Source organism: Nicotiana sylvestris, chromosome 1 (assembly GCF_000393655.2).
Source record: "Nicotiana sylvestris chromosome 1, ASM39365v2, whole genome shotgun sequence".
Taxonomy (NCBI): Eukaryota; Viridiplantae; Streptophyta; class Magnoliopsida; order Solanales; family Solanaceae; genus Nicotiana; species Nicotiana sylvestris.
The window spans coordinates 128,737,090-128,756,669 of NC_091057.1; the positions used below are offsets into that span (position 1 = coordinate 128,737,090).

The 19,580-nt window shown below is 37.2% G+C and overlaps 1 protein-coding gene across 1 annotated transcript; it reads right to left on the reverse strand.

Annotated features, from left to right (window-relative positions):
* Nucleotides 1-1,033: 1,033 nt before the first annotated feature.
* LOC138874509 (uncharacterized) lies at nucleotides 1,034-3,194 on the reverse strand. Its single transcript, XM_070153043.1, has 5 exons — nucleotides 3,018-3,194; nucleotides 2,274-2,596; nucleotides 1,724-1,900; nucleotides 1,340-1,603; nucleotides 1,034-1,124 (listed from the first exon to the last, which is right to left on the reverse strand). Exons 1-5 carry the CDS (start codon nucleotides 3,192-3,194, stop codon nucleotides 1,034-1,036), a joined length of 1,032 nt encoding a protein of 343 aa, XP_070009144.1.
* Nucleotides 3,195-19,580: the final 16,386 nt, after the last annotated feature.

Below are 19,580 nucleotides of genomic sequence, written 5' to 3' on the forward strand. Positions count from 1 at the left end.
TACATACACTATTATTTCATTAAAACATCCCTATAGAAAAAGGCACATATTTTCTTCAACTTCTAATTTTCCTAATATCATATAAAAAAGTAAAAAAATTTGTATGCTTAATTCTTAAAAAGGTAAAAAGATAACATTCTTTCTTGTGCAAAAAAATAATTTTTATCTTTTGTTATAAAACTAACATTTCATTTCATCAAAAAAGCTGTTTTTACAAAACCAGATTAATGCTGACCATCAATCTCCTGAACGCTATTACTATTACAGGGATTAACTAGATAAGAACATAATCATCAAATACAAGCTACTCCTAAGGATAATTGTTTAAACATTGCAGTGCTTGTTGCCATTTGATCTTTGACCTCTCCTGTATGTGCATGTGTATAGCAATCTCCTTGCATATCTCATCCACCATGTATCTACCCTTGTTAAATCTGATGGAGTTTCTTTCGCGCCAAATACAATACACTACCATCGCAAATGCTGCTATAGTGATATCTGCTTTACCATTCTTCCTTTTGGCTATGCTACTTATCCATATTAGTTCATCTTGCCAGCTTCCAATTTTCCTTGTAACTCCTAACCATCTCAGTATTTTGTCCCATAACAAACTAGTGTTTGGACAGCTAAAGTAAAGATGATCAAATGTTTCCATAGTACCTGCACAGAACACACAATCTCGTGGTACTTGGATTCCAAACTTGAGTAGTCTGTCCACAGTTACTATCCTTTGATGAATAGCCAACCATAAATGAAATTTGAATCGTGGATGAATCTGTGTGTGCAGATGAATGCTTTTCCAACTAACTTTGGGAAATTGAGGCAGTAGCTAGACATAAGCTCTTTGTATTTGGAACCTGCCCTATTTCACCAAGTTTGTCAAAGTCGGTATGAGACTGCCTTGCACTGAGTTCATCTGCATCAAGTATTTCTTTGCCTCTATGATTTTCCTGACCACCCATGCTGCTGTCTTATGTGTGTCCATTTCAGTAATGTCTTTGTTCTTTATGTAATAAATGTTTGTCCATTTGATCTATAAAGCATCTTTCTTCATTGTCAAAGCCATAGGTGTTTCATAATTGCAGCTTTGTTCCATATCCTCATATTGATAATGTTTAATCCCCCTGCAGTTTTTGGTTGACAGATCTTATCCCATGCTATCACTGCTTTCCTTGAAATGGCATTTGATCCAGTTCAAAGAAATGTCGTGCATATGGTCTCTATCATCTTCATAATCTTCTTAGGCAATAGGAAAATTTGAGCCCAGTATGTTTGAATTCCAAACAACATAGATTTAATAAGTTGTATCCTTCCAGAATAGGATAGCATCATAGCTAACCAGCAGTTTACTCTTTCAGTAATCCTTTCCACCAGTGGTAGGCATTGGTGTATATTCAACTTCTTAGCAGACAGTGGCACCCCCAGGTACTTAAAGGGAATAAATCCCTCTATGAATCCTATAAGATCAAGTAATAGCTCCTTGATATGCTGTGGAACACCAGCTATATACATTGAACTTTTGTCTGCATTAGCCTGCAATCCAGATGCAGCAGAAAACCTGTTAAAAGCTTCCTGCATTATTTTTACTGAAGTTGTGTCTGCCCTGCAAAACATTAACAAATCATTAGCAAAACAAATGTGTGTCACCCCCAGTTTTTTGCATCTTGGGTTATATTTAAACTCCTTTAAGGTGGACAATTGGCTCATCTCTCTTTGTAAGTACTCCATTGCAATAACAAATAGATAGGGTGACATTGGATCCCCTTGCCTAATCCCTCTCTTGGCTTGAAAAGGCTTGGTAAGGCCACCATTGAGTACTAAAGAGTAGGACACTATTGACACATATTCCATTACCCAATGGATGAATTTCTGTGGAAAGCCAAGATTAGTGAGCATGCATCTAAGAAATTATCAACCCAATGAGTCATAAGTCTTCCTTATATCAACCTTGAGAGCACACCTTAGAGATAGACCCTTCCTATTATAGCCATTGAATAGCTCATGACTAAATAGGATGTTATCTATAATGCTCCTTCCTTCTATAAAAGCAGACTGTGACTTCCCAATAATCACCTCAATTACTCTTTTTATTCTTTTAGTCAGGATCTTGGCAATAATTTTATATAGTGTAGTGCAACAAGTAATAGGCCTATAATCTTTCACTGTTGTAGGTGTTGGGGACTTTAGGTATCAGAGTGATGGTTGTACAGTTCAATGCTGGCTTCATTTTACCCGTATGAAAGAAGAATGAAACAGCCTCATAGATGTCTTGCCTCACTGTCATCCACTGCTTAGTAAAGAATTCTATAGGATAGCCATGAACTCCAGGAGCTTTGTCATTTGGCATATCTCTCATTGCTTCATCCACCTCTTCATGTGTTATCTCCTTTATTAGTTCTTGTTGATGTTGTAGTGTGAGACAATCTCCTGCTTTAATAAATCTGGTATTTGGACATGGCTTTAACCCAGTGGCCTTTCCCATTAGCTGAGTGAAAAAGTTAGTGAACTCTTTTTCTACAGCTTTTGGATCAGTGATCTTCACTTCTATATCATTATAAATAGTAGTGATATTATTTTTACTGGCTTTAATTTTCAACTGTGCATAAAAGTATTTAGAGTTTGAATCTCCATAATCAATCCATGTTACTCTTGACTTCTGTCTCAATATCCTCTACTTTATAATACTCCATTTCTCCAATTCATACATAGTCTGTTTTTCCTGTTCTATCAGCATCTGGTTGAAAGGATCAAGAACCAGATTAGCTTGGGTACACTCCAATCTCTGCCTTATTTTTGTCAACCTTTGCTCATAGTTTTCCCATCTCCTTGTTCAAACCTTTAGCCTCATCTTTTGGCTTACATAACTTCTGTCAAATAACAGTCATAGGATCCTGATCAATCTGCTGCTACCATATTCTGTCAACCATAGGTCTAAAGTCCTTATGCTCCATTGTTACCATGCATAGTTTGAATGGCTTTGGATGAATATTTTTCCTTTTCCACATTTAAACTATGACAGGAGAATGATCAGACACTCCAGGTTCTAAAAAATCTGCTTCCACATGCCTATAGTCCTTAGTCCAGTTGAAATTGCCAAAAGCCCAGTCAATCTTACTATACACTCTATCATTTGCATTCTGCTTGTTACACCATGTAAAGAAACAATCCTTTGTTCTCAATGGGGTTAGCTGCATGTTGTCGATGCATTATTTGAACTCATGTACCTCATTAGCAGTCACTGGTTGTCCTAGCCTATCAGTTGTGGTTAGGACATTATTAAAGTCTCCACTTATGAGCCAGTGGACTTGAATCTACCCCCTAACTGTTGCAAGTCATGCCATAGCATTGCCCTTTCCTGCACCTTGTTCCTAGTATAGACCACTGTCAACATTATCTAAGCATTAGTCATTGGATCCTATACCAAACACTGAATAAACTGCTCATGAATGTGGACTATCTTTACAGTCAAGGAGGTCTTCCATAATACCCATATTCTTCCATTTACGGCCTTAGAATAGTTACAACAATAATTTTTATCATTACAATAAAGAAAATCTCATAAACTTTCGCATATTATGAGTATAATTTACCATATCCAAAAATAGTAATAATGGTAACTATCTAAAATTATACTTATAAAACTTTTACTAAAATACTCTACTAAAAGAAAATACCACACTAATATAATATCTAACGGTATCAAGGTTGTTAAACTTATGGGGTGTAACAACTCTCTACTAGTGACTTGAATTTGTGAAACCCTAGAGCCTTGATGGCACTATAAAAGGGGCCTTTAATGTTCCCATAAAACACACGAACACAACGGCCTAATACTAAAATCATCTAAGAGCAATTTTTAGTTCAAAAAGCCTAGGATTCCTTATTGTTTCTTTTCTTTTTCATTTTTGAGTACAGTTGTCGATTCGAACTTGAAGTTCTTGGGGCCTTAAGCAACTAAGAGAGTCTTCCTTTGGTGTGTTGCCCTCGAAACGGTCAGTGTGCTCCTAATCCCTCTCTTTTAATCACCTCATATGAACATCATGAATATGTTGTTGGTTTTCTGTAAACTATAGTTACTTATGATGATTACCATTAATATGGAAATGTTTATCTTTCGTTTGTGGCAATACGATGCCCGTCTATGATTATATGTCCTTCCTCTTGAATCTTTAATCAGTAATTGGTCGAACTATTATGTGATTCTTGATGACTTTCATTTCTAAGAATAAATAATCTGCACATAAAAAATAGTAATATGCCTTGAATGATTGTTCCTGCTCAGATAAACTTTAAAGCCTCTCATTGATGATTCTGCAGTAACCTTTACCGTTATATGTTGCTTCTCTATATTCTGTTAGTCTTGTGGTTGAGTTTGTTGTTTGATAGTCATAACTGAGATGAATCTGAAGGTTCCAAAGTTCATACCATCTAATTTAAGAATGAAAATCTAAGTATTTATATGCTTGTCCTCTCTATATTAGTATTCGTTAAATTTGAAAGTAACTTTTGTGTTGTCATTGTAACATTCTCATGACTTCGTCTGATTATCAATTGCATCTGTAGACCTAGTTTTGTTTGAATTGAACTTTCTTCTTTACCAATAGATCTACTGTACACATTCTGTTGACATAAAGTTATCCTTCCCTCACAGAACAAGTAATGATCCAGTTTTGTTATAAATTACTAAAAATGGTTGTTAAACTAAACTTGGTTGTTTCTTGATTGGTTAACATCTTCAGTTATATGTTTAATTCAAAACTTACTTAGTATAATACTTCCCTGTCTTTAATTTCTTTGAACTAATGTTGGTTTTTTGTGAAACTTACATGCATCTATCACTAAGTTATCTTCCATAAAATAAGACTTAGTTATTCTGTTATAAGCAAGTAATAATTCTTAGAAGCTAAAACTTGACCATTTCATACTTAGCTACTAAGTTAGATTTAGGTTTGAAATAAACCTGTTTTGATGCAATGCTTCCTTCACCTGAAATTCCCCTCTTCATGGACATGTCCAACTTGATCTTGTAATGTGCAAAGCCCCCCTATCTGTATGAAGCCACTACTTCACTTACACTACTTGTGTATAGCTGACTGAACATTGCAAGTTTCCATGTTTAACTCTCTAATTCCATGTTCTTGTTTTAAAATTGTGCCTAATCCTTTCCCTATTATTAATTTGAAACTAAACCTGATTCTTAAACCTTATAAGGTCCTTGTTGGTACTGTCTGAACATGATGACTTGTTTAGGGATAACACTATTAGGAGTATGACTCTGTTGAGTCCTTAGGGATTCCATGTTTAGATTGATGAATTTGTAGTCATGTTGAGAGTTTAATCTTGTTCCTGATATATTTGATAGACTTTGTAAAAATGGTTAGCCATGACTGTTTTGTCTGAATCTTTATTGATGACCTTTAATGTGTTAAGTAGTATTATCGATCCATGTATGTGCTAAAAGAAACCAATCAGTTCACAGTTGGTTTGTTAAAAATAGGAGCATCTGTATCTATGTGTTGTTATATATATGAATCTTGTATAGCTTGCCTTTCTTTTGAGTGTGCTCTTCTCTAATGTTCAGACTTTTACAACACACTTGTAGTGTTTCTGCTCCTCTCATATGTGTGTTTGAAAGTCAGACCCTTAAATTCACTTGATATGTATATTTGTTTGGTATCAAATGTAGACTATGTGTTGCTATAGCATTTAGTTTACATTGAAATGGTGTCATTGGCATTTAAACCTATAAGGAAAACATGTTTTTAGTGTTTAAGGGTATTTGGGAGTGGAGTTTAACTCTAGGTTGGGCTGCCCTCCCCGGCACAAGCATTGTCCTGGGCCTTGAGTCCCTTGGAAACTTTGAAGTGTCGGGGGATTCAAAGGAGGTATTGACCTTGAGTAGAACTTCCTCCTTAGACCTTAATTCATTGACACATTTTCGTTTTTTAGGGGTTTAGTGTTTAATGAAAACGAAAGGTTTTCAATGTAAATTATTTGTCGCTTATAACTACCACATTAATATAATTTCCCATAGCATTTGAATATTCATAATTTCTTGATCTAGTTGTTTGTCTATATACATTTCATACATGTTTGAATATGCTAAAGATGTGGAATATACGTCGAATGGCCTTCTTTCTTTTTGGGCATATACATATTTGGTTTTGTTGAGTTCCCAAACTAGACTTGTTGCATTTTTTGGAGGGTCCAGTCAGCTGTAGCCATATCTTTCAATCGCTGGGCCTATCTTCTTGAGCCCCAACCTTCAGAGTCTAGTTTTCTTTCCCTCATTTCCTTCGTTATTAGTTATTGTTTTTTCTTAATCTAGTTTACTGCTTTATTACTTCACCCACTCATATATTAGATCATATACTTTACCTTCATGCTTTAATATCACTTGAAACATAGACAAATTTTAAATAATATAGGATTTAAAGAGAATTAGTTAGTAATTAATCTTCACTTTGCTAATTATACTTTATTCATCTTGTTCACTCACCTCTCTTAAAGGATTTTGAAGCCCAAACTCTAGTCAAAAACAACAGCGTCATTTTCATAAAGGAAATCAGAAAGAAACGCCGGTTTTGCTATCAAAAAGCAAAATCAAATTTTTATAAAACAATGAAGTACCATCGCCCAAAAAATGGATTTCCAAAAGACTTCCTCTTTTTAGATTTTTAAAATCAAGGTATATTTAGGCTCACTCTCATATAAATATTTTTATAGTTATATAAATACCCATTCTTTAAAACAACTGCTTCCATAACTTAATCTCATTATTACAAGCCTTGTGAAAATATGGACTACTTTTAAAATTCTTTAACCTTTCATAACTCTTTTATAATCTCACATTATATATATATATATATATATATATATATATATATATATATACTAATTTCTTGGCACGTATGTTGCACGTGTATGCCGAGCCATGTAATATATAATTTTATAAAACAATTATCAAAATACCAAAAGTTTCTAGCAGACATCATTATCAAGAACTTCCTCCATGAGAAATTTTCTACAAGCTTTGTCCTCATAAATTTCACCTTGGAAAGAGTGTAAAGTCAGAATACCGGCAATTTGTTCTTCTGCAATGGATTAGATTAATTTTCACCAACTTTTTAGTTTCTCTAATTATATGGATTATCTGTATGCTTAGTTCTACCATGGTATTTGCAATGGCGACTTATGTTCCATAAAAACATTACTGTAGTAGCTAAAGATTGGGACATGACTTCCTGCTTTCAAGAGAAAACACCACTCTCAAATGTAAAATAATAGCGAGAGGTTCTTTTGATCAATATTTCCTAGTCCTTACCTGTGTAGTTATCTGCATATCCTATGAGCGTATCAGTTTCACCCTTCGAGTACTATACACAGTAATCAACATATCTCAATGTATCTCAAAACTCTCTTAATTAATTTGCTGCTCCTATATGAACTTGACTTACCAGGTACTTTGACAGTAAATTTTTTTTTAGAAATGAAAATCGCAGCATCACATTCACACAGGTCTATTTCCACTCCCAATTAATATTCTAACAATTCAAACTCTTTTTGAGTCTCCTCTGTTAGGCACAACTGGTTGGTTTAAAAAGTAGATAGGGGTGGTTTAAAGGAGAATTAATAAAATGACAGCATTTGGTGTATCCCCTAAAAGTGTTCATGAATAGTATAAAGTCAAGCAACAGAATAAATTTAGTTCAATACAAAAAAATCAAAATAAATAAGAGTAAGATCAGCATAGTTTGCATGTTACAAATGATTGTACATGAAAGAATAAAGTACAATTTTAAGCTCATTGAAATTTGCAAGCTTGGACACTTCAAAGTCAAGAATATTCTAATTTTGTGAAAAAATATAGTATCAATTATGAACTAACATCTAATTGTCACGACCCTAACCCCGAATCCGGTCGTGATGGCGCCTCTCGTGAAGACAAAGCCAACCAGTTCAATCTAACTTAACTTTTAAAGCAGTTAATCAACAAAAAAATAGTCTAAACATGATTTAAACAATACTAAATAGCGGAAATATCGTTAACAATGCGGAAAGTCCAACCCGACACAGCCCTAATCGGGGTGTCACAAGTCACGAGCATCTGCTAGGGTATAAATATAACTGAAAGTCTGAGTGTACAAATACAGACTAATGAATGAAGAGAGAGAGAGAAGCAGTGCTGCGAACGCCGACAGCTATCTTGCTAAACTCTGATGACTCTACCTCCGATCAGTCAAAACCCGCTACCAGGTGTATAAATACCTGAATCTGCACACAAGGTGCAGGGAGTAAAGTGAGTACTCCAACTCAGTGAGTAATAAAGGTAAATAACAATTGAGCGGTAAAAAATCACGTAAAGCATATCAACATGCTGTATAGAAGTAGTATAAAACCATTTAAAACAATGAAGCTGTGAAATCTCTTAAAAAACATCTTAGCTCAGTTCAAACTTCTTTTGAAAATGGTTTTTCAACAGTTATACAAATGAATGCAAAATAATGAGTGCAGATAAGCACAGAAATACGCCTCTCGGGCACAAATACACAATCAACAGGTAATGACAGACAATTAAGAAGATAAACACATAACGGTTCACCCCTTGGGCACAAATACACAATCGACAGGTAATTGATAGGCAATTAAGAAGATAAACACATAAAGGTTCGCCCCTCGGGCAATATCTCAGAACAGTACCAGCCCCTCGGGCTATATATCACATCACAATGGGTACCCGCATGCAGACTCTGGGAGGGGCCCCTTACGGCCCAAGCGCAATATCAAGCCATCTCGTGGCATCAAATCTAGGCTCTCGACCTCATATCAATCAAACCACCTCATGGCGTATATATCTCAGGCCTTTGGCCTCATAAACAATATCAACAAGCCACCTCGTAGCGTACATATCTCAGGCCCTCGGCCTTAAATCAGTATCAATGTTTCCTCACAACTAGGCCCTCATCCGTACTCAGTCAAAAATACTCACAAGCTCCTCAGACATTAGTAAAACAGTATTTCTCAACCTAAAACATCATTTAAAATATCATTTAAGTCTCACAACGGAGTAAAAATATCTAAGTAGTAAAACAGTGGAAAATAACATGACTGAGTTCAATTAATAAGTTAAAACAGTGAGGAAATAGTAATTAAAATTCTCGAAGGGTTTAAATAGTTGGCACGAAGCCCACATATGGCAATCAGCCCGAATCATGATGATAACACATAAGTTTCAGTCAAATACATGATAAAATCATCAATCGGGACAGACCAAGTCATAATCCCCAATAGTGCACGACCCCACGCTCGTTATCAACCGTGTGTCTCACCTCAATATAGCACTACGATGTGCAATCCGATGTTTAAAACCCTCAGAGCATCATTTACAATCATTACTCACCTTGAACCGGCTAAATCTCTAGCTCGTGATGCCTTTTTTCCCCAAAATCGGCCTCCACGCGTGTCGAATCTATCCAAAATCAGAACAAATATGTCACAATATGCTAAGGGAACAAAGCCCAAACGAAAACAATCGAATTACCACAAAATTCCAGGAATTGGTCAAACTCTACCCCACATCTCGAAATTTGTCAAAATTCGCAAAACTAGCATCCTTATACTCTCACGAGTCCAACCATACGAAAATTATCCAATTCCGATACCATTTGGTCCTTCAAATTATCATTTTACATTTTTGAAAGATTTCACAATTTTCTTCCAAAATTTCATCCCAAAACACGAATTAAATGATGAATTCAATGATAGATTCATGTACCCTAACCAAATTTGAGTTAGAATCACTTACCCCGATGAATTTCTTGAAAAACCTTCGAAACATCGCCAAAATCCGAGCTCTCTAGGTCAAAATATCAAATAAAATCCAAAATCTCGTATTTATAGAGTACCCCACAGATTTCCATCTCTGCGGACCGCACAAAATCGACCGCGGTCTGCACAAAAACGACCGCGAACACACAACTTTCCTCTACAGTGATAGGCTTTAGTATTTTGGCCATAACGTTCGCTACAGATGTCCAAATGGCAATATCTTTACCTTTCTGGAAACTAGACACAAAGGACTACAACTTTACTTTTTGAATCATCCTCACAATCCTTGTAGATCAAAAGATATGAGCTTCCAAAGTAGGACCAGTAAAATGTCTCCCCACCGCGGCCGCAAAGCATTTTGTGCGGTCCGCACAACACCTATCGCGGCCGCACTTCATTTTGTGCGGTCCGCACAGCACATACCGCGGCTGCACTTATTTTTGTGCAGACCATGCGGGTGGGTTCCGAGGCCTGTAACCTTTCTGGACCTGCTACAGCTATAATTTTTGGCCTAACACATCCCGAAACCTACACGGAACCTACCCGGAACTTCAAATCAATTGCATCAACACTTCTCATGACATCGTTCAAACTTGTTCAAAACTTCGGAACGCTCACAACAACATCAAATCACCCATATAACATAGGATTCAAGCCTAAGAACTCCAAGAACTCTTAAATTATGCTTTCGATCGAAAAGTCTATCAAATCTGGTCTGCATGATCTGAAATTTTGTACACACATCCCAAATGACACAACGAAACTACTGCAACTCTCGGAATTCCATTCCGACCCCTATATCAAAATCTCACCTATCAACCGGAAAGCGCTGAAATCTCAATTTCGTCAATCCAAGCCTAAACCTTACACAGGCTTCCAAAATGCATTCCGATCACGCTCCTAAGTCCCAAATCACCTAATGGAGCTAACCAAATCATAAAAATTTCAATCAGAGATCATATACAAACAAGTCAAATATTGGTCAAACCTTTCAACTTTTAAGCTTTCAAGTGAGATTATTCTTCCAAATTAAATTCTGATTAACCTGAAACCCAACACCAACGATTTACATAAGTCATATTGCATCACACGGGGCAAGTCATGCTCGAGAACTGGCGAGCAAAATGCAAATGCTCAAAACGACCGATCGGGTCGTTACATCCTCCCCCACTTAAACATACGTTCGTCCTCAAACGTGCCCAGAGTTGTTCCAAAAGCCAACCAATTGCTGAATAACCTCACCATGCACATACCCGGGGGTGATCCCACGTCACCCTATCTCACATAGGTTCGATAACACAATATAACTGAAATTTCACAATCCATCCTAGTCCATAAACCATAGAACCACATTTCCTCTTCTAAAATCATCATCACGATTAGAATCTCACATTTATACTGTGAATAAGTCTGAACAAACTGTAACAAACCATATATGCTATCTCCGGTGCAATCACATGATATACCACATAACTAAACACTTGTAGTGATAACTTCTAACCACAGGAGTTGCACACAACATCCGCATACCGATAGAAAAACTTTGATCAACTAAAGTCTCATCCCAATACTTTCATATACTGCCAATGATTACTTAGACACGCAGTAAGCCATAACCATTTCCCAGATCAACCATTCATGAAGCCACTCCTTCCTTGGCAAATACCATAGAAAATTTATGAATCGAAGCTCGATACTATCCTTCCAACATGCTGAAATCGCATATGTTCGTATTTATTAATGATCCCCAACGATCTCCTCTAATCCAACACATTACTCTGGTGACATGACACATCCAAATAGACCTAAGCCACAACATGCACAATACACGCATCAATACGCAACAATCCGAACATACTCAAATCATGAAAATGACTCAAATGAAAGAGTTGAACCTCAAGTTCACTAGTACCACCACAACACAAGACTGAGAACCCGTCTCACATCATAGGAACAGAACACACCAATCTAACCTGCAAGTTCATACCTCCATATAACTTCACTGCGATGTGCGATCGTATCCAACACTGCTCCACATGAGCCACCTTAGTCACATTGCTCGAAATCGACAGCCATGCACAATTCGATGTCTGGAAACCAAACCAAATCATCATACCCACTATGAAGCAAATAACATACACCACACTAACCCAAAAGGATATAACCGATACGTCATTCACTGAGAAACACCCAATCATTCTTCCCGCTCGACTTCCACTATGAAACCCTAATAGAACCGCACCATATGTACCTATAACCAACAAATCATAATATCTCGCAACATAGAAAGGTAACTCATGGATCTCCCCAAATTACTAATAAGCTCAATAACAATCGAATCAACACACCCCTCAACAGTATAATTCGGAGCCAACCAGGCCAGCTCAAATTAGAACACGCATCCACATTGTCCTGCCAATGAGCTCCTTATCACAAAAATCCTGGAGTTGCTCTTCAACTCTTTTAACTCTGCCGGTGCCATACGATACAGTGCCCGGCATCAAATTAATACTGAAATCAACAACCTTGCTCGACGACATGCCCGGCCACAAGAAACATATCTGAAAAGTCCCTCACCACTGGAACCAAATCAATGGTAGGAGCTTCTACACTGACATCCAGCACAAAAGCCCAAATAAGAAAGACAACCCTTCCCAGCCATCCGCTAGGTCTTCAAAATATAAAACCGAGTCACTAGGGCATAATCCTACGGACCTCGCCACTCAATCCGTTGCATTTCCGGCATAGCCAATAGTGCCGCCTTAGCGCAATAGCCTAGAATGACACAACACGGAGACAACCAGTCTAAACCCGATATCACATCCAAAATCTAACATACCAAGCAACAAAAGATCCGCTCGGGTCTCCAAATCCCGATAGTCACTAAACAGTGTCGATACACGTGACTCACAACCACCACATAGCCTGAATGTGAGAACTTCCCGTCTCTAACTCTATATGGCCCATGAATCAACATATCGGGTCCCAATTCCGCCGTCCGAATACATACCACACCTCAAATACCCAATCATTCCACAAGAGAAAATCTAGAATTCCTCTATGCCACCAAGTAAACTCGAATATCAGCAGTCGGTCTAACAAGAAAATGTTGCAATACTACTGAAGTATCATCAACTTAATCACATTGCCATTTCTGAAACATATGCCCTCGTCAAATCACCCCAAATTAGCAATACCATTTCCTTAGTCATCCGAAGACTCTTTCTCTAATTATTTGAAGCTCGTTCCTCTAATTATCTAAAACTGCCCGCCGCCTAAATTCCCTTTGCACAACACTAACTCATCAGGACCGAATCCTTCTAACTCAACCGAGCTATGCATGTCACTAAAACCCAAAAGAATTGCCACGAAATACCTGCAGAGACTCGTTACCTCGAAAACACCCAAGGAACTAATCATATCCTTACCATACTGATCTGGCCTACTACCATGCTATCCCATCTATTCAAGTTCCCTCTGATCTACCGTTAGCTTGACACTTCTTCTTGCTACAATGCCACAATTCCTCAACCCAGACCCACCATGCGAGACCCAAGCATGAAACCACACTCTCTAAGGCTCATAAGTCGTTGAGTACTCTCTTAAATGTTTTCGAAAGCACCACGTTCAAAATACCTACCCCGAAGGGACTTCCTACGAATCTGGAACCATTACCTTCCTAATACTGATATATAGAATCCCATAGTTAATGTAGAAAGTACCAAAAATCTTGACATCTTCCAATAAAAACTTAGTTCCTAACCACATATACAACTTTAAAATACCCAATTGTTATATGTAGAATCTTGAACACATTAGAACCATTTTCGAGAGTCATCTACTCTATTCAAACTGCAATTAGTTTGATCAAATGAACCGAACAACCTGTGCCTCATTGGCACTCCGACACCGCATAATGTAACCTTATCCCAATACAACCAAGCAACTTCCTGCTTTATGCACCGAGCATTCTTTCCAATAACAACTCAAGACATCTCATGATTCTCACACACCTATGAAGCATAATATAGTCTTCGTCAAAATTGTCTTTTACTCGAGCCATCCTCGGTCTCAATTTTTGCAAGCCATAACTGATTCACCAGCACGCCTCAAACTGGAACCAACATAGCACCTAACCGTGCAATCGCCTAATCAATAGCAGGCTCCCCCACTTGGCTTGAAGCCATAGATCAGCACACACTCAATAACTCATAACGATTATACTCTATTGATGCCATGATACCATAGTGAGATTAAACTCAAATCTTTTAGAAGCTTGTGAAAACACAGATCATCTAGAATTTTAACTCTTCTGCAAATCTCGCATTCCACTCTCGCAACAGTTACGCCCACTGTATAAGCGACCCAATTTAAATTGCAACACATATCCTTCACTCGCAAATGAGATCTTCTAACAGACACATAAGGATCGTACAACCTCAGAACATTTTGTATGAGACAACCCACCTGCTTTGCCTCTAACAAACATTTATGTATACCTTCCCCCATCATAAACTGTAGTAGTCACTTAGTCTTCCTAAGTCTGAACTCATACCGCAATATGAAATTTACTTCACTCACAACTGGGAAACATGAAAAAATCCTTCACACACCCATAACTTGGGGCTATACCTCGAATCAAGATGGAATTCAAGCACCTAAAGTTCTTCTATCCTCTAGCAGACCTTCTCGTTGCTTCTAAATCATGTGGATATATCTCGTAGTACCAACATACTCATCACATAGTTATCCAGCCGTCACTTCCACAAGTAGGGACAATACCGAACATATACGTTCAAAAATACTTGCTCACACAATAAGCACCTCGGTGCTCAAACTATAGGCAAAGATCCGGCCTCAAGTCCTCCAGACTTACCCAACATCAACTCACAAGGATCACATCTCGCCCCTAGATCAGGGAATCACAAGCCATCGAGGCACATCGGATACTGAGCGCTCACACGCGCATACGAACGCGTGGAAGGAATTCAAGAGTCACTTTTCAAGCTGAATCGAGGACACACGATTAGAATTCAAAAATGAGAAGTTTTCCTAAAGGTTCTACAGCCTCTCAAGGATAAATACAGACATCTTTGTACCGATCCGCGAGACTCTACTAAACCTGCTCATGACTCGTGAGACCTATGTAACCTAGGCTCTGATACCAAAAGATGATTTGAGTAGTATTTCTCAAGAATTTTATGAAACTTGTGCTTTGCATAATCAAATTATGTATTTTGTTCCTTGGTTGGGTAAAAGGATAGATCCTTCCATACAGTCATTAAAACTATAATAAAATTCCATATATTTCGAATCTTGACTGGTCGTACGTACTACTTGTCACGACCCTAACCCCGAACCCGGTCGTGATGGCGCCTCTCGTAAAGACAAGGCCAGCCAGTTCAACCCAACTCAACTTTTAAAGTAGTTAATCAACATAAATATAGTCTAAACATAATTTAAACAATACTAAATAGCGGAAATATCGTTAACAATACGGAAAGTCCAACCCGACACAGCCCTAACCGAGGTGTCACAAGTCACGAGCATCTACTAGGGTATAAATACAACTGAAAGTCTGAGTGTACAAATACAGACTAATGAATGAAGAGAGGGAGAGAGAGAGAGAGAGAGAGAGAGAGAAGCATTGTTGCGAACGCCGACAGCTACTTTGCGAAACTCTGATGACTCTGCCTCCGATCAACCAAAACCCACTACTAGGTGTATAAATACCTGAATCTGCACACAAGGTGCAGGGAGTAAAGTGAGTACTCTAATTCAGTGAGTAATAAAGGTAAATAACAACTAAGCGGTAAGAAATCACGTAAAGCATATCAACATGCTGTATAGAAGTAGTATAAAACCATTTAAGAAAAACAATGAAGTTGTGAAATCTCTTAAAAAACATCTTAGCTCAGTTCAAACTTCTTTTGAAAATGACTTTTCAACAGTTATGCAAATGAATGTAAAACAATAAGTGCAGATAAGCACAAAAATCCGCCTCTCGGGCACAAATACAAAATCAATAGTAATGACAGACAATTAAGAAGATAAACACATAACGGATTGCCCCTTGGGAACAAATACACAATCAACAGGTAATTGACAGGCAATTAAGAAGATAAACACATAAAGGTTCGCCCCTCGGGCAATATCTCAGAACAGTACCATCCCCTAGGGCTATATCTCACATCACAATGGGTACCCGCACTCACTGGGGGTGTGCAGACTCCGGGAATGGCCCCTTACAGCCCAAGCGCAATATCAAACCATCTCGTGGCATCAAATCTAGGCCCTCGGACTCATATCAATCAAGCCATCTCGTGGCGTATATATCTCAGGCCCTTGGCCTCATAAACAATATCAACAAGCCACCTCGTGGCATACATTTCTCAGGCCCTCGGCCTCAAATCTGTATCAGTATTTCCTCACAACTAGGCCCTCGACCTTACTCAGTCAAAAATACTCACAAGCTCCTCGGGCATTAGTAAAACAGTATTTCTCAGCCCAAAACATCATTTAAAATATCATTTAAGTCTCACAACGAAGTAAAAATAGTTGAGTAGTAAAATAGTGGAAAATAACATGACTGAGTTCAATTAATAAGTCAAAACAGTGAGGAAATAGTAATAAAAATCCCCAAAGGGTTCAAATAGTTGGCACGAAGTCCACATATGGCAATCAGCCCAAATCATGATAATAATATATAAGTGTCAGTCAAATACACGGTAAAATCATTAATTGAGATGTACCAAGTCATAATCCCCAATAGTGCACGACCCCACGCTTGTCATCAAGCGTGTGTCTCACCTCAATATAGCACTAAGATGTGCAATCCGGGGTTTTAAACCCTCAGAGCATCATTTACAATCATTACTCACCTCGAACCGGCTAAATCTCTAGCTCGTGACGCCTTTTCCCGCAAAATCGACCTCCATGCGCATCGAATCTATCCAAAATCAGAACGAATACGTCACAATATGCTAAGGGAAAAAAGCCCAAGCGAAAACAATCGAATTACCACAAAATTCCAGGAATTGGTCAAACCCGACTCCACATCTCAAAATTTGACAAAATTCGCAAAACTAGCATCCTTATACTCTCACGAGTCTAACCATATGAAAATTATCCAATTCTGATACCATTTGGTCCTTCAAATCATCATTTTACATTTTTGAAAGATTTCACAATTTTCTTCCCAAATTCCATCCCAAATCGCGAATTAAATGATGAATTCAATGATAGATTCATGTACCCTAGCCAAATTTGAGTTAGAATCACTTACCCCGATGAATTTCTTGAAAAACCTTCGAAAAATCGCCAAAATCCGAGCTCTCTAGGTCAAAATATCAAATAAAACCCAAAACCTATTATTTATAGAGTACCCGACAGATTTTCATCTCTGCGGACCGTACAAAATCGAACATGGTCCGCACAAAACTCGTGTGGTCCGCACAAAAATGACCGCGGCTGCACAACTTTCCTTTGCAGTGACAGGCTTTAGTATTTTGGCCATAACTTTCGCTACAGATGTTCAAATTGTAATATCTTTACTTTTCTGGAAACTAGAGACGAAGGGTATAACTTCTGTTTTTAAATCATCCTATAATTCCTTGAAGATCAAAAGATATGAGCTTCCAAAATAGGACCAGTGAAATGTCTCCCCACCGCGGCCGCACAGCATTTTGTGCGGTCTGCACAACACCTACCGCGGCTGTACTTCATTTTGTGCAGTCCGCACAGCACATACCGCGGCCGCACTTCTTTTTGTGCGGACCGCGCGGGTGGGTTCTGAGGCCTGCAACCCTTCTGGACCTGCTACAGCTATGATTTTCGGCCTAACACATCCCGGAACCTACACGGAACTCCCGGAACTTCAAATCAATTGTACCAACACATCCCATGACATTGTTCAAACTTTTTCAAAACTTTGGAACGCTCACAACAACATCAAATCACCAATCTAACATAGGATTCAAGCCTAAGAACTCCAAGAACTCTTAAATTATGCTTTCGATCAAAAAGTCTATCAAATCTCGTCTGAAAGACCTGAAGTTTTGCACACACATCACAAATGACACAACGAAACTACTGCAACTCTCGGAATTCCATTCCGACCCCTATATCAAAATCTCACCTATCAATCGGAATGCGCCGAAATCTCAATTTCGCCAATCCAAGCCTAAACCTTCCACGGACTTCCAAAATGCATTCCGATCACGCTCCTAAGTCCCAAATCACCTAACGGAGATAGCCAAATTATTAAAATTTCAATCCGAGATCATATACAAACAAGTCAAATATTGGTCAAACCTTTCAAATTTTAAGCTTTCAAGTGAGACTGTTCTTCCAAATTAAATTCTGATTAACCTGAAACCCAACACCAACGATTTACATAAGTCATATTGCATCACATGGGGCAAGTCATGCCCAAGAACTGGCGAGCAAAATGCAAAATCTCAAAATGATCGGTCGGGTCGTTACACTAATAAATTAGAAGTATTAAGTAACACCAAAAAGTATGTGAAATATACTACTTCCCTTGTTTGTGACCAGTGCCTCTATCAACATTGTGACTATAATATAAACTTGATTTTTAAATATATAATATTTCTACAAAAACCTACATCAAAATATTTTCTCTGTATGACACTCATCCAAATTTATAAGATCAAACACTTTATTGAGATTGTTCTAATTTTATAAAAAATGAGTCAAGAACCCTTATCCAATAAATCAAAAGTATTAAGCAATGTCATTAATTCAAACTAAAAATATTTAACTTTATCAAAAAATTGGGAGTGTTTAATCATTTTTTAAAAGGTATATGGTCACTCCTGCTAAGCTATGAAAAAAAATACGAAACTACCGGCTTAGCAAATAAGTCATATACTACTCTTATATTTCTATACAATGTCAGGTAATAAATAAACTATGCGTTAGGGGTATTCTTTTCAATAGATCGACACTAAAGAGAAAACATTGAATATTTTAAAAAGAAGAGAGACAATAGTAGTGCTCAGATAAATATTAACTTAGTGCTAAACAATAGTTTGTTGGTGACAAAGAAGAGAATAAATATAGCAAACTTGTAAAACACAGTCGACCGAAAAAACATTTCTATTACTCATTTGTTAACTTGAATGAATACTCGCTAAAAATTATCATAAAACATTTGTCCTTAACCAACGACTTCAATTAAATAAAATAAATAATCAAATCGGTCATTCTCAAGTGTCTTTATGCTCACCAAGACTAAGATGAGAACAGAATAGTTGTACATTTCATAAAATTTTCAAAGTTGTCAGCGATTTTGGTTAATTTAAGCTTAATGATTTTAAGTGATACATGTACCTTAAAGGGTAAAATTTAATATTCATAATCATGAAATCCTAGTCGTCCAAAATCTCAATCATCAATTATTAGTTTAACCCCATATATAACTTAGTCTACCCAAATAGTTAATTTGTTTTTTTTTTCTAAATCTACAAAATCAATAATATAAGATGAATTTTTTAAACACGTCGGAAGATACAGGAGAAACCTGCCAAACTCTTGGTAATTTTCAATAATTCTCTTAACAAAACAACATAGTCGATTGTATAAATAATATAACAAAACTAATATATATATATATATATATATATATATATATATATATATATATATATATATATATATATAAGCTTCGATGAAACACTAACTTATTGATTTTTCCTATATTAATCGACTCTTCCTTATAAACAGCCAGT

What these genes read in the sequence shown, in the direction of transcription:
- LOC138874509 (XM_070153043.1), bottom strand. Translation starts at nt 3,194, where the DNA reads ATGCAGCTAACCCCATTGAGAACAAAGGATTGTTTCTTTACATGGTGT. An exon ending in GAGTGTCTGATCATTCTCCT is followed by an intron (nt 2,597 to 3,017) that starts GTCATAGTTTAA and finishes TTTTATGCACAG; the next exon opens with TTGAAAATTAAAGCCAGTAA. An exon ending in ACTGAAAGAGTAAACTGCTG is followed by an intron (nt 1,125 to 1,339) that starts GTTAGCTATGAT and finishes CAAAAACTGCAG; the next exon opens with GGGGATTAAACATTATCAAT.